This window comes from Cinclus cinclus, chromosome 4 (assembly GCF_963662255.1).
Source record: "Cinclus cinclus chromosome 4, bCinCin1.1, whole genome shotgun sequence".
Lineage (NCBI taxonomy): Eukaryota > Metazoa > Chordata > Aves > Passeriformes > Cinclidae > Cinclus > Cinclus cinclus.
Window position 1 is genome coordinate 9,540,824 of NC_085049.1, and position 15,269 is coordinate 9,556,092.

Consider the following 15,269-nt stretch of genomic DNA (forward strand, 5'->3'; position numbering starts at 1 on the left):
TTAAACCCAGAAGACAAAAAAAACTCCCAAACCCCCTCCCCCCCCCAAAAAAAAAAAAAAACAAAAAACCCACCCAAAACCACAAAACCCCAACAGTTCAGTGCATAACATGCAGTGACTCAGTCACTGAGGGTGAGCAGCACATTAACCCCTATGCCGATGGGCTGAAGAACAAAACTGAGAATTCAGTGGCCCCTGTGACCGGGTCTCCCATAAGTTAGGAGCTCTGACACCTCCGTGTCTGTTCCCTGCTCTCGGAGTGGGGGATGGATCCATCCTCCATCCTCCTGCATGCCCCAGCCCGGCTCCCGCTCATCATCAGGGGCTGCAAAATTCCTGAGTATTTTAAATAGCCTTGATGCAACTACCATACGGCTTCTGCTCAAACTGTATTTGCAGCTCCAGCTGGAGACCTTTCACGGTAGCCAGTAGGCAAACAAAATATATCCTGCAAAATGCTTGTGGTCCCACGGGCTGCAGTTGTGTGTCTTAGATAAAAGTGTTGAATCTTGAGTCTCCACGCTCAGGTCCACTGACGTGCACTCACACAAATTCTATCTTTTAAGTACATTTTAAACAAAGACAGAATAAGAGAAAGCCCTCTAAACCTGCAGTAAAATGTGTTTCCAGCTTTCTGCAAGTTTAGTGATTGCTAAATGAAAGAGAAGGAATATATTTTCTGAGCCTCTTAAAGTTTAGTGATCATTAAATAAAACAAAAGGAATATCTTTTACGGACATACACAGGATTTACATCCACTTTTCTTCACAAAGTAAACTGTTAAAATGGTCCTGGCCTGTTAGCCCTGTGTACCTTGGGTCCTTGGGGTTACTGAAGTTAGAATACCAAAGGGGAGAGATAAATTAAGCAGTAAAATGGACTAGGAGTTTCTTTTGTGGTCACTGACATTTAAAAAATTCTTCAGATAAAGGCTACCCACGATAAATATTTGCAAGTTAATGAAAGCCTTGGAAACTTCAGTATGCAGATGTAACATGGTTAAATAGCCATCATTTCTTCATGGAAGGCCAGAGCAGCCAGTGGATAGTAGAACAGAATACTGGACATGAATACTTGTTGTGGGAGATATCTCTTTATGCAAGATGTGTGTATTTAATGTACATTGAAAATCAGATTCACAGAACAAGGTCAAACACTAGAATTGTAAATAACCAGAGCCAAGTTGAATTTCCTTAAATATACTTAAGGGTGCTTCTCACACAGTGCTAATAGAGCACAGCAGCACCATGGATCAGAAACAGGCAAAAGTATATTTTTATGCCTGTATTTCACCCCATACAGTACATTAAGGGAAACATCATCCAAATTAGCAAAATATAAAAGCAAGAACCATGATGCAGGTTGTGCATTTGTCTTCAGCAATTTTTATTTTTATTCATAATAGATAATAAGATTAATTTTAAGCTCAGAATCCCTCCCACTACCTACTTTTCTAAGCATGAGTAGTGAGTTAAATCTCTAGACTTATATCTCTAAAGAAATCCCATAAATTATATAAGATATTGAACACAAAATACTTTCTACTCTTTGTAAGTATTTACTCTTAAATGATATTATTAGACAATAGAAAGTTTTAAATACTTGTTCCCTAGTGTGGAGTTATTTTTAAATCCTATATTCACTTTAATGGCTACAAGATCAGTAGTAGATTTAAGGGTTTAAGCTCACCTATTTGATAGCATCTACAGTGTTTGTAAATGAATGCCTTTCTGAAAAAGAAAAATCTTTTAATATTGTCTTTTATATTCATACCTCAATAAAGTTAGTAAGCAATACAGAAATGCAAGTTTAAACCCACTTGACTGAAATGCACTAAAAGAGAGAGAGAGAAATGTGTGAAGTTAAATACTCTATTTTCAGATGAAATCATGAGATGTCAGTTTACAGAACGGTGCATATTGTAGCAGCCCACTGGAAAATGGAGCAGCCAAACAGCTGCTATTGTTCCTACCCTAGAAAAAATTAAGATCTCGTAATAACATAGGCATGGAAGTTGCCTATAATTTCACATTTAGGCCTTTGTTTAGAAATGACTTGGGCTCTGCTTAAGAGCAAAGTTCATGAAACTGGCAAGGCAAGACTGCTTTATTATCTGACTGTGACAAGTCCTGTGCACAAAAAAGGGATTCATCCCAAAGGGTTATTTGGCATGGCAAGGCAACTCCAGAGTGCCAGGCCTCTCTGGTAAATCCCTGCATAAATAGGGGAAGAGAACAAGAAGGCTGCTTGAACTGAAGACTTTGTTTTGGAAGAAAAAGCAAAATCAGTTAGCTATTAATTACTTGTAACTTTCCTGTCCAGCATTCACAGGTCAGAGGTTCCCACTTTGCCGAAGCCAAACTTTACTTATGCAGAAGCTTCAGCTTCACTGATAGACAGACCCAAGAGAGGGGGTCCATCCTACTTGAGCATGGTCAGCCCCAACCTCCCATTTCTTTCCTTGGCTGGGATTATAAAGAAGCCCCACACACCTTGGGATGACTGAGGAAGGACTTTCCAGCCTGCAGGAGAAGTGCATCACTGGATTGGCAGCACACCTGCTGTGGTGGGCAGGAGGGGTCTCTCTCAACAATTTGTTGAGGTCTGCTTTGTGTGTACATCTGATTTGCAAGAGGAAAGACATACAAAGACAACACTGAGCGCTTGTATGAATGAGTAGAAAATAAAGACTCGGTGGAAAAACCTGGCTCACTTTATAGCTTCATTAGTGTGAGAAATCAAAAGTGCCCCAGCTTGCTGTCCTGCTTTCAGATGTTACATGCTATAACACAATGGATAAGTGATACATGCAATTTGGTGCTCCATGTCTCTTTCTTATTTGCAGCTGATTATGTAGAAACGCTAGACAGTTTTCTTAATTTTTGTCATAGAAAGCTGCTGAAAGCAGGGGACAAGATTTGCATTGGTGACAAAAGTGTTTCTCTACCTTCTTCCATTAAAGCCTTTGCCCAGACCCAAGGATCTTGGACAAAGCCCCTTATTGCTCCATGATACTTAAGATTTCCCCAACCTTAAGTAACCTGCCCATATCTTTTCAAAATTATCTGCTGTGGCCATGTTAATAAAGCAACTACTTGGCTGCTAATGTTTTTCTATTCTGCTTTTGGGGTGTGAGCTCACTCCCTGAATGAAGTGAGCAGCTCTACTGCCTGAATAATCACTTCCTTAAATTAATATGGACTGCAGCCATGTCCATCTGTGCTGTGATTTCCCACCACCACCCATGCTTTAAAGAGGCCCATACCTCCTAAGTAATTATTTACATTCCACTATTGCATTCTCCATTGCAGACAACAGTCTTACTCAGTTCTCATCTCAATTTATACCCCGTTGTTTTCTGTGTTAAAAAACATACTGCATGAGGGGTGAAAGCTCATGGTAACCTCCGTCCTGCAGTATTAGGTAGGTCCTGCCTTTAACAGGGAATAGTCGTGACTTACACAAAGATCTTGGATCAGACAGGAGAGAAAATAAAGATTATTGTGATTTTTACAAGTTTTGATTCCTAGTCCAGGAAGGTTGGTCTTAGGCACTCTTCTTAAATAGTTGTTTTGATGTTATTAATAATTATATCTTAGCCTTGCTGTCAATGGGAGAGGTATGAAAAATTCTGGCCAAAGACATTTCATAAACCTCTCGCTGTCTAAAATCAGGTACTGTATTTACTCAGAGCAGTCAGGGGATATGAAGCCAATGCAAAATCCCACTGGGACATGGCTGGCCCCTGTGAGATGGGAGGACAGCCTGATGGGAGGCTCCCTCCATGCCCAGCTGTGTTGGAGGCTGCTCAGGGGCAGAGGCGGAGCAGGTGTGTTGGTGCTCCAGGTCATAGCAAAATCTTTCACACATCAAGTAAGGATTTGGGGTGATTTATGGATAAATCATGCTTGCATCAGTGAGACTGTGCTAGAGCTTGGGCTAGGAATAAATTTTTCTTCAGGGGAAGACTGGCAGAGTATGGAAGCTTCTTTTCCTTCCCCAGTGCACAGGGCTTGGTCACAGCCTTGGCTCCCTGCAAATGTCTCAGCTAATGTCTTCATGCTATTGTAGGGACATTGCAAAGTCATGGGGTTTGTGGGCTCTGCAGTATCTTGGTTTTTGATGTGAAGGCCACTATTAGCATCACTCTTCTACGCCAAGATGAGCCTGAAATGTGTGAGAGAGTTTTGGGAAGCACTTTTTGACCTAGTTGTGTAGGGTCTGAGAAGGCAGGTGTCTTGTCTGAACTGAAAGTCTATTACATTATTTCTGGAGGCTGCAGGAAATGGGGCTTGAAGTTCCAAACAGTCCCTTTGAATATCCCTGTGTCCTTGAATATTAGTGGTCTGGGGTGTCTGATGGATTCCCCACCAACAAGGCATGACTGTGGGACTTCCCCATTCTGCTCAGTGAAGAAGAGGTTAGAGATCTTCTGAAAGTGTAAGAAACAAAGGAGAAGGGAGAGAGGAAGGGAATAACATAAAGAAATGGAGGGTGGAGGTTATCAAGGAGAGGCACAAGGCTTCCAAGTGGATCTGTTACATTTTCACCTTCTTTTACTGACTGTCCCCTTTTGGTAAGTGACACTCATCTCCTAGAAGAGGTGTGCTGGCTGCACTAACAGCACTGGCTGCTCTGGATACTAAGCTACTGGAAATGAAGAAATTTGTGTAAAATTCATCAGCACAGGCCCTATTCAAACCCCAGTGACTTCAGGGAGTGCTAATCAGAGCCCCAAAATCTGCAGGCAGGTTAGCTATCCCATGGTCCCAAGATTATTTAGGGAATTATCTCTTGAAAAAAAATATGAAAAGGGTTTGCTGGAAACTGGTACAGAAGCATCCTGACAGAGATGGATGGCATCCCCTCCTGCTACAACAGTGGGATTCCATCACCCCTTTCCCCTACCACTTCCTTTTCTTACAAGAGAGTTGGCCACGTCTAGCAGCCTCCTCCAAAATGACTGGCCAACTTTCCATGGCTGCTGGGCAGAGCAGGAACGAGCCCAGGGTGTGTTTGCTCAGCTGAACCCCTTCTGGCATGGCCTGGCCTCGCTGGCAAGCCCTTGCTGGAGGGAAGCAGGAGAGAGGGAGAACACATCCCGTTGGCAGTGGTTTCAACCAGTGAGCCTGCACAGCTTTTGCCTGCATGAGATTTTGGCATGAGGAAATTATATTATTAGTCTGTCACTTTTACAAGCATTGAAATTTATGGAGGAGGCACAGATGTTAAAAAATAACCACCAAAGCAAACAAATACCCAAAGTTGAAAAACAAATAAACCACCCAAAAAGGAAGCCTTGGAACCAAACTGACTCCTCACCAGCTGCTGTCAGGCCTGGTTTCTACAGCAGTGGCCAGGGACACCCAGCAGCCAGTGGTGGGACAGGTGTTCTGTCCCCTGCATGGTGCACCACTGGTGCCTTTTGTCTTTACAGCAAAGGCAGTGCATTTCTCCATCCGAGTTGATGAGGGACATCACCTCACTCCATCCCTAGTGAGGCACACCCCAGTAAGACAGGAAACATGGCAAAGTTGTGCTGGTGGTGGTGAACTCAGGCTCAGTGCACAGCCAGTGGAAAAGGCAGGTTGGGCAGATGGCAAGGATGTCCCCTGAGCCACTGTCACTCCGTCAGCTGGGTGGGAGGTGGGCCAGGGAAGCAGCCTGCATGGATGTAGGGCAGCTGCGTGGTGCCGTCCATGTGGCTTGTACCTCCATGGAGGGAACCTTCCCCTCTGGCACTGAAACCAATCCAGGAGGGAGGCCCTGGACCGTGCCAGTTTTACACTTCAAAAATGCTGGCAGGTAGGCTCTCCTTTCCAATTACATCATGTCACTACTGCTCACCCCGGCTGTCTCTGGCTGTTGGGCAGCATCCAGTAGCAGCATGGTGGATGATTTAAACTGCTGTGGATTTGATCCCATCTCCTGATGCTCTCTGTCAGTCCCGCTTTGTTAAAAATTCATGTTCTTATGAATCGTTCCACTCGCCAGTGTTTTATGTTCAGTTTCTCACTCCCGCTCTGGTCCCCACTGGGTTTGCCCCTCTTTCTGGAATAAAGGGCCTGGACACATTCTCGGAGAGTTGAAGCCTCCTCCCAGGGACCTGCACTCCCCAGGGACTCACACATTGCCCCCCCCCTCCAGAGCTGCCCAACCCACCTCTGGGAATGTGTGTGCATGTGTATCATTTTGAAATGGCAGTGAAGGTTTAAGTAAAAATCTCACTTTTCCCCAACAGTGGGTGCAGGTACAGCAGAGGCAGGGCTGTGTCCAGGATGTGGACAGGGGCAGAGGCAGAAGGACAGGAATTGGAGCTGAGGCAAAGGGGCAGGAACTGGGACAGAGGAATAGGGGCAGAAAGACAGGGGATGGGGCAGGTGCACAGGGGCAGAAACAGAGGGACAAGAACATGGACAGGACCAAAGGACAGTGGCTAGAGAAGAGGGACAAAATGATGGATAAAGGGTTAGAAGCAGAGACATTTGGGTTGAGGCTGAGAGACAGCAGCAAGGGAACACGGAAGGAGCGGGATCAGGGACTCGGGTGTCAGAGTGGAGAGACAGGGCCAGGGGCAGGGGCAGGGGCAGAGATCAAGGCAAGGGCAGCGACTGGGACCTGGGAGCAGAGCCAGGGCAGAAGCCGGGTGGTGGACGCAAGGGCAGGGACAGGGCAGGGACAGGGACCGGCGGCAGACAAAGGGCGAGCAGCAGAGCCCAGCTCGCAGCCCCCGTGTCCGCGGCGGCAGCACCGCACACCGGCGCGCAGATAGAGGAGCAGGAGGAGCGGGCGGCGGCGGCGGCGGAGGAGGAGGAGGAGGAGGAGGAGGAGGAGGAGGAGGAGGGGAGGGACCTTCCCCTCTCTCCCACCCCGGCACCGGGGGAAATAAATTATTCCCAGCCCTCGCACTCCCAGCTCCGTGCCCCGCACCCCGGCAGCGGCAGGCGGGCACGGCGCAGCCTTCGTCGGGCGCGGAGGGGCCGCCCCTGCCCTCGCTGGGCTCCGCTCCGCTCCTCTCCGCTCCCGCCTCCCCACGAAGTCCCGCGGGCCGCGGCGGGGGGCAGCGCCCGCCCCGGCCCGACCCGCCCCGTCCCGCGCTCCGGAGCGGAGCGGAGCGGAGCGCCGGCCCCGCCGTGCCCTGGATGCCCCAGCGGCGCCGGCGGCAGCAGCATGGAGCGGCGGCGGGGCGTCCCCGGGGGCTGGCCCTGCCTGCTGGCCGCCCTGGGTGCCGTGCTGGCGGCGGGCCGGGCGGCTGTCCCCCGTGCCCGCTTCTCGCCCTTCTTCTTCCTCTGCACCCACCACGGCGAGCTGGAGGGCGACGGCGAGCAGGGCGAGGTGCTCATCGCCCTCCACATCGCGGGCAACCCCGCCGCCTACGTGCCTGGCCAGGAGTACCACGGTAGGTGGTGGCGCCCGCCGTGCTCGGCGCTGCTGGTCCCCGGGTGGCCCCGGAGCGTCCCGCGGGGTGGAAAGTGGTGGGGGGGAAGCCTTGGACGGGCACCCACGCGGACGTGTGCCGTGTCCAGGCAGCCCCGTCCGTGCGGGACCGTTCTCACCTGCCCCGGGTACCGGGACCGTTCTCACCTGCCCCGGGTACCGGGACCGCCGCCCTCGCCCCCGTCCCAGCGCCGCCTCGCCAGGCTCAGCCCGGAGCAGAGGAAATTCCCAGTCCCCGCTCCTTGGCCGGCCCTGCGCCGGATCCAGAGCCTCACAAGTTGCTGGCAGTCTGTCCCTTTCCTACTTCAGCGTCTTTCGGAGCACCGAGCGCGTCACTCTCTCCTGGGGGGCGCGCGGTGCCGCAGCTGGCGCTGCCATCGGGCCCCCGGGATGGATGTGTCCCCCGGGATGGATGAGTCCCCCGGATGGATGTGTCCCCCGGGATGGATGAGTCCCCCGGATGGATGTGTGTCCCCGCGATGTGCCCGGCACGGACGCGGCATTCGCCCAGCCTGTTGCTCCCTTGAAGGAGCCACGGGCGAGAGGCGGGGGTCGCACACACACAGGTGGCTTTGGAGATGGAAGGTCGTGCCCAGAATTAATAAAAAAAAAAAAAAAATCCCTGTTTTTTTTTTTTTTTTTTTTTTTTTTTCCTAAGCGCCCGGGCGAAGGAGAATGAGCAAGAAAGAATAGGGAAAGTTGTTCACAAAGTAGTGTCTCTACTTGGGGGCTGTACTGGGTTGAGTGGCACAGCCCAGGGCTGAGCGGGGCCTCGCAGGCAGGTACACCACTGTGGGAAGCTGCTTTCGGCTGCAAAGTGCCCCTGGAAACCAGCACTGTGCGGTGCAATAGCCTCATCACCATTTCTCTGTATGGAAAACTTCCATGTGTGAAACATTTTTTAATTCATAACGGTGGGAGACTGCTTAAGGCTATATTCGCTGATCTTCCTTCTCTCTTTGTGTCAGTTTGGAGTTTGCAATGCTACAGAATAATAACAGCTAATTCTGCAGTAGGCAGTTGGAAATCACAGAAAATGACAATAAATGTTTATTTAAAACATCTTGCTCAAAAGCAGATACTGTGTGATAGTCCCTGGCTAAAGATGGAATTAAACTTCTGACTTTGATAAGTTCAAGCTCAAAATTTAAGTTTCAGGTGAATTATTGAATAGTTGAGTTATGTGAAGATTCTGATTGAAATTTTTACTGTAAAGACAGAAATCCCAAACACAGCAAATACTCATTTTCACACAATATAAGGGATCCTGAAGTTTTTTTGTCTGTGTAAGCTTTAATGGCATAGTTTCACCAAATTCATAGGAAACTTCTGATTTAAAATAATAGTGACCTTCCTAGAAACCCACATATACATAAGTTATATGACTTCACCTGTTAATTTTTTTCCCTTAGAACCTTAGCTCTTCCAGCCCATAATACACAGTCAGGTTAGGTAAATTGCATTCAACCTGCTGAACCATAGATGTGCGGAGGGAAAAAAGAAGCCGGGATTTCCATTTTGCGCTATTTTAAATGCTGGATTTTTGAAATGATGTTTCAATTGACAGAATCACCCCTTTTCTCGCTGCTGCTTTTTCCCCTCCCAAGCCTTCAGCGCTTTGCTGGTCTAGGGACAGAGGATTGTGGCGGCCAGGGCTGTCCGTCTGTCCTGCACGGCGAGGAGCAGGGACAGAGGTTCTTTCTCCGGGGATGCTCTTCTGCCGCTCGCTCTTTTAAAAAGAGTTTTTGAATTTTGAAACACCCAGCTTGCGCAGCAGCCAGACCTTTCAGGTGGCCGAGGTTGGATTTTCCGCCGCCGTTTTGCGTCTGACCGAGCAAAATGCGGCGCCTTTGAATCTTCCTCTGCGCCTCGTGGGATTTCTCCCTGGTGCTCTCTCAGGTTTTGCGGATTTTTCTGCTTCTGCCCCGCCCAGCCCCGCTCTCGGAGCGGCTCCTGCGGCGTCTCCCCCAAAATCCGCCCCGCGGTTCGCGTTCCCGTCTGGAGCGGGCAGCATCGCTGCCAGAGCCAAGCTCTGCGGGGCGCGCCCCGACCATTTCGGGGGGTCTTTTAAAGCCACCGCCTTGAAGCGACTGTAAAGAAATCGGACGAGTTCAAAGCATGAGCACAGAAGGAAATCAACAAGCCGAACTTGAAAACTAACTTGTTCACGCGGGGCAAGGTGCAGGTACACCTCGGTGTGAGCCGGACTCCCAGTTTATATCAAACTCGCAACGGTGATTTCTTTTCAAATTCGTGCATGATTAAAAACCTACCCGTGCCAAACCATGTCAACAAGCACTGTCTATTTGCTATGCACAGTGCAGCAGACTTATTCTTAAGCTAAGCACATTTAATCAGTTAAATATTTTGAAATATGTGAGTATTTTAAAATATAACAATTATCAATGTTAAATATAACACAAAAATATGGAATTTTATATAATACAGTTTAACGATGCTAAAAAATGCGAATCTGTACTGGTTGAGAATTTATCATTTAAAAACAGAAGTTTAAAGGTGGTTTTGCAGGAGCACAGAGCAGGATTTTTGATATGCTGCACAGAAGCACAGGACAAAGGGATATTTACATATGTACAATGAAAATTCACCTGCTCAGAGAGTATATTAAAATGCTCTGAATCTTTGCAAGTTCCAGTGAGGCCCTGTTTTACTGCCCCTTCATTCTAGAGAAACAGGTGACAGCAGCATCTAAAAACATCGAGTTCAAAGAGGACGGAATTGGATGAAACCATATGCCAAGGGCTGGATGAGAAGAAATTCTGATTTAAAAAATCAGCCACTGACTTTCTGCTAATTTATTTAGACATTTCCTAAGGCACTCAGAGGGGGAGTCAAACCACTGTGCAGCCAGTGGAGCTGTGGCAGGGGCTCTTGGCCCTTTGCCCAACTGGCCCTTGTGCTGCCCTACACGACAGGAGAGGAGCAGCATGTGTTGCAGAAGACACTTGCCTGGGAAGCACAAGAGCTTCTGCAAGTGGTTTCTCTGGCACCCTGAATGTGGCATTTTATTTCCCTGTGCCTCTGAATTTCATAAGTAGAATAAAGGCAATAATATTCCCTACTTTGCATAGTTAAATTAGATACATTAGGACTTAGCATTTCTCCCCTAGTACTTAAAATTACTCCGAATTTGGCCCTATTCCTGCAAACAGTAAATATTTAATCACTGATTGAATAGGACCAGACCCACGCTGCATATAAATGCACTCTTTTATGTAAGAGGACTGACTTGATACATCAGCAAACAATTTTATTACCTTTGGCAGATTTATACTCCTTGAATTAGTTTATTTCAGACATAATTAAGTCCTTGAGCTGGCAAAGCACTTATGGGCTTGCTCAAATGCAAACTGACAAAGTGTGCACTGGCTTAATGTAGGCACCTGCTCAGCTTCCTTTCAGCCAAGGGGTGGCTGCATATTCAGGGAGCAGCATCAGGGCTCGTAGCTTCCCTGGTAGATAGGGATGATCCTCTTTTGGTTTTCTCCTGGGTTTTCCTCTGTAATACGCAGAGTAGAATATAAATTCTTAAAAAAAAAAATCAAGTCAAAACCAGCACAAATTAAAGATTTTTATACGACTCCATTTGGGATTATTTGCAATCTGCAGTTGGTTTTTTTAAATCCATGTCAACGTGCCTTCAGTGCTGAGAGCATGTACCATGATTTACAAGCAGATAAGTACATTGGAACTGCATAAAGAAATAAGGATAAACTTGACTGAACGTCGAATCTTTACTGACCTTAATCACAGAAAGCTCAAAATGAACAGTCAGATTTGTAGTGTTGAAAAAATACAAGCGGATTATCTTTACACTGTATTTGTTTTTATCCCTTCAGATTTTTTTGCTGTTACTGCAAACGGTTCTTTTTTTCCCAAGGTTTCAAATTTAGATATTTTAGGAAAAACTTTGAACTCTTTTCCCATGATTGATGCTAAAACTCATCATTCTGCCCTTAAAATAGTTTTCTTTAATGGGACTTGAGTTTCTATTTCACTCTCCATTGTTCTTTTTTTTCAAGAACGGATTAACCTTCAGTCCCCAAATGTTATCAGTTTCCATCTATGACGGCTACTATTCTTAGATATACTGTATATTGTCTAGAACTGTTGCTGTGATAGGTTGTAAAAAAATAGTTTTCAACTATTTTAAGTGGTATTTGTACACTCTTTCAGCACTGATAAAAAGTTGTTTAAAGTCTGTCCAATTCCATCTCTTTTACTAACCACTGTACAGATTATGACTTAGTACCTATTTTCATTAGGATTACTTACTTTTCTGATGGGCATTTTTGTTGTAACTTCTTATTCTTCAGATCATTAAAGACAAACATGTTTGAGTTTGATGCGAAGGAAGGGAAGGAAAAAGAAAACCCCTGGAATTTAAGTAGTGATGCTGCTTGAGATATAATCAGGGTTGTAACTGAGTGGCAGGAACTCAGGCATGGATACTTTCTGTACCAGTTATGCTGAAGTGTAGGAAGCTTTTAGTGAGTCAGTAGAAGTAGATAATGCACAGGAAGTGGTGTTAATGCAGTGGTAACAGAAGAGCAGATTTGTGACTCTGTTTTCCAGCATCAGCCCAAGAACCAGGTCAGATTCTTGAATCTATTGCAGGCTATTCCCTCAGAACTTTTCATCTCACCCACTTACAGCCTCGCCTGATCTCTGGAAGAATGGAGACTTCCATCATTTTCTGTTTAAAATTAAAGAGGTGTGGAAAAATTTTTGCTCATGAGAGTCCAGTTAGCTCCAAGGATTATTTTAGAACTCTTCTATTAAGGGACCCTTACATTAAAAACCTGAGTCTGGCAATAGGTAGCAATGGTGAGGGAGTTATTAGTTATGGGGAAGACCCTTGATCTTCAAGTCTCTCCTTTCTTCTGATGTCCCTAGCAATATCTTGCAGCTGCATAAGGATTTCATAGCACATAAAAATTTCGTCTTGGGTCAGCATTTACTAAAAATGCCTTCATCCACCACAGCCTCCAGAGCGCACCCTGACTCTGCTCTGCTCTGCTGTATTTAGGATTTTCTTACCTGAAATAAGCTTTGCAAAAGGAAGGCTGATTTATGAGTACTGTGGCCTGTTTGAATTTCTCAGATCTGAGCCCTGCTTAGTATGTTATTGAGGCAATATGAATTTCTAGGTCTTGGTGTTGATCAATGCATTGTCTATATTTCTGAAGTTCTTGTCTGGCCCTAAAGTTCATGTGGTGCATGTTTGAAAATTTTAAAGAATTGTGGTTTTAGGATCCTGTGACCAGAAACTGATGAAGGGTGCCAACCATAAAATAAAAAGGTAGGCAAGGTTGCAACTTGCAGACTGTGTTTTGCTAGGGAAGGTATTAAATTCCAATGGTTTTGGCTGTCATCACTAATTTGTGGGCATCATAAGCACCAGCAGATGGCCCAGCCAAAGATGTCTCAGGCATGGAATTGATGAAAGGAGGTAGAAGGTCCACAAAGGCCTAAATGAGCCTTTCTTGCAAATTTGCAGAAGAGATGTAATCTCTGGTTAAATCCTTTCTCCCCCTCATCAGGGGGCTGCTCCCCCCTGCAAAGGAGACTCGACTGCCCCAAATAACAGAAATCAAAGCCAGCGTGGCGTGCTGGCGTGACCCACATTTGTGAGGTGACATCTGACCGTAGGATAGACACTGCATTGTTGGTATTGTGGGTGTAGGGCAGACTGGGCTGGGCTGTGTACATGAAGAAATGATCTCTGCCTCACTGAGCTCCCTGTCCGAGGTCTGGAGCCGCCCGGGGGGCTGGCGTGTGTGCCTGAACTGGAGTCAAGGAGTAAAAGAAACCTGTAAATGCTTAAAGGGTGCAAAAACACTGTTTCGGTGAGAGTGTTGCACATATTTTCTGATTTCTGTGTCCAGAGGTGTTTTTAAAATATGCATAATTTATCTGTGGAATTCATTGCCAAAATCTGTCCATGTAAACGGCTTTTAAGTAGGAATTTCCAGCATGTATTTTTCTTATAAATAATTAATATTTGTAATTGTATATATATAGGTATATACACATATACATATATACATATATATCCAAATAAGAGATAGATAAACCTTTAAGACCAAAGTTGCCCAGTACCATAATTTATAACTCAGTTACTTTGGCATGGTGATGTGTGGGACATTTCTCTGTTTCTCACATTGATTATTCCACCAAACCTCTGTTAGTTCATTAGGTGGAACAAGTATGTCAGACTGGTGTTATTTCTCATTTTCCTTATTATTGCCCTGATCTGGATTTTTGGAGGCCACCTATTTTGAAACCCTGTAGCTTTCCATGATGGTGCAATACTACAGTACTTGCATATTGGCTGGTTGAAGTGTGATTTTCAATCTGATAATAGCTGTGGTGATGCAGCTGGGATGGATTCAGATGCAACCTTTATTTGCACTGTGTGTCTCATGCCCTACAGCTGTGGTTTAGATTTGTCATGAGTGTTTGCTGCATGGAGAGGGAAGGAAATGGCACTGTCTCACCTCTGAGAATAATCTACCTTTCATACCAGCACTTGTTATGAGAATTTCAATTGTCTCTGATGAAAGGTTAAGTCTTTTTAACATGCTTCCTTTCTTTGTGTTAACATTTCCTGCCTTTTCATTGGGCATGAAAGGTGCACAGAGTGTAATGTGTGTCTGGAATGTTTGTGTAATTCCCACCTTTTTTTTCCCCCCACCAGCTGGGACTCACCTCTGGGATAAACATAGGACAAACCCTCTAAGTGCAATCTTTGTCATCAGTCCAAGCACACTAGCAGATTGCATGGGGAAAGACCTTCCCAGGTTGTCAAGACAATGCCTTGCTGCTAGGCAGGCAGTGTTCCTCCATTCCTCCTTCCCTTAGCACAGTCCTGGAAAGTGAAAGCCATAGCATGTGCCACACAATTCCTGCTGGGCTCTGCCAATGGACAGTGGCATCATGGAGACAGAGATCTGTCAAGTCCATGCCCACGGGATCTTCTCCAGGTCCCTTCAGTGCTCAGATGTGTCCAACAGCTACACATTTTACTCTTTTCTTAAAAGGAAGAGGAGGGTCATGTCTCACTAAACATTTGCCTTAAATAAGACCGTGTTGGAGGTGTCCCACATGGAGAAGGACTACTGGGGTTTGTGGGAACATTAGGGTTTGCACCTATTTATTCTGCAGTCCAGGACTAGGCATTGCTCTGTCCTTCTGCAGCTGGAAACGTCCTGACTGGGGCTGGAGATGGCACCCAGTGGCCAGGCACAGAGCCACAGGCTCCTTGCCATTGTCTCCTGCAACCATCTGGAGTGGCTGCTGCCATCAGTGTTTCCTGGGCAGCTGGGTCCAGCTTAGCTTCAGGCTGAGGCACCTCTGGGCTTGTTCTTTATCTCACCAACCTCAGCATCACCCGCGTCACTCCAGACTCCCTGAGTGGGTTGTTGGCTGTTCATCCTTGTCCTGCTGCTGGCAGCATGGCTTTCTCTTTGGGGATGCTGTTTGGTGATGTGGTTTTTGCGGTAGGGATCTCCCCAAGGCTCCTCTCTGTCCACCCCAGGGGGATCCTTGGTTCCTCCCAGGGAATCAGGACATCACTGGATGCTACCTTTTAGTGTTTCCTCATGACCTATTGTAAACAATATATTTCATGTGAACATCTCAGTCTAGAAAGCATGATGGGTCCTGGGGGACTGGACATGAGGGACTTGTGAAAGTTGCTGGGGAGCAGGAAGAGAGTTCAGGCACTTTCCCAAAGGCTTTTATACCAAAGTGAAGACTGTTTGTTACAGTCTTTATAACACCCCTCTTGCCATATTCTTCTGTCATGG

The 15,269-nt window shown here is 46.4% G+C and overlaps 1 protein-coding gene across 1 annotated transcript in view; it reads left to right on the forward strand.

Annotated features, from left to right (window-relative positions):
• The first annotated feature begins 7,170 nt into the window (after window positions 1-7,170).
• Window positions 7,171-15,269, forward strand: part of RELN (reelin) — a 274,215-nt gene continuing 266,116 nt past the window's right edge. Inside the window, exon 1 of the mRNA XM_062490818.1 lies at window positions 7,171-7,399. Coding sequence (XP_062346802.1) covers window positions 7,171-7,399 — 229 coding nt within the window. The remainder of the gene's footprint in view (window positions 7,400-15,269) is intronic.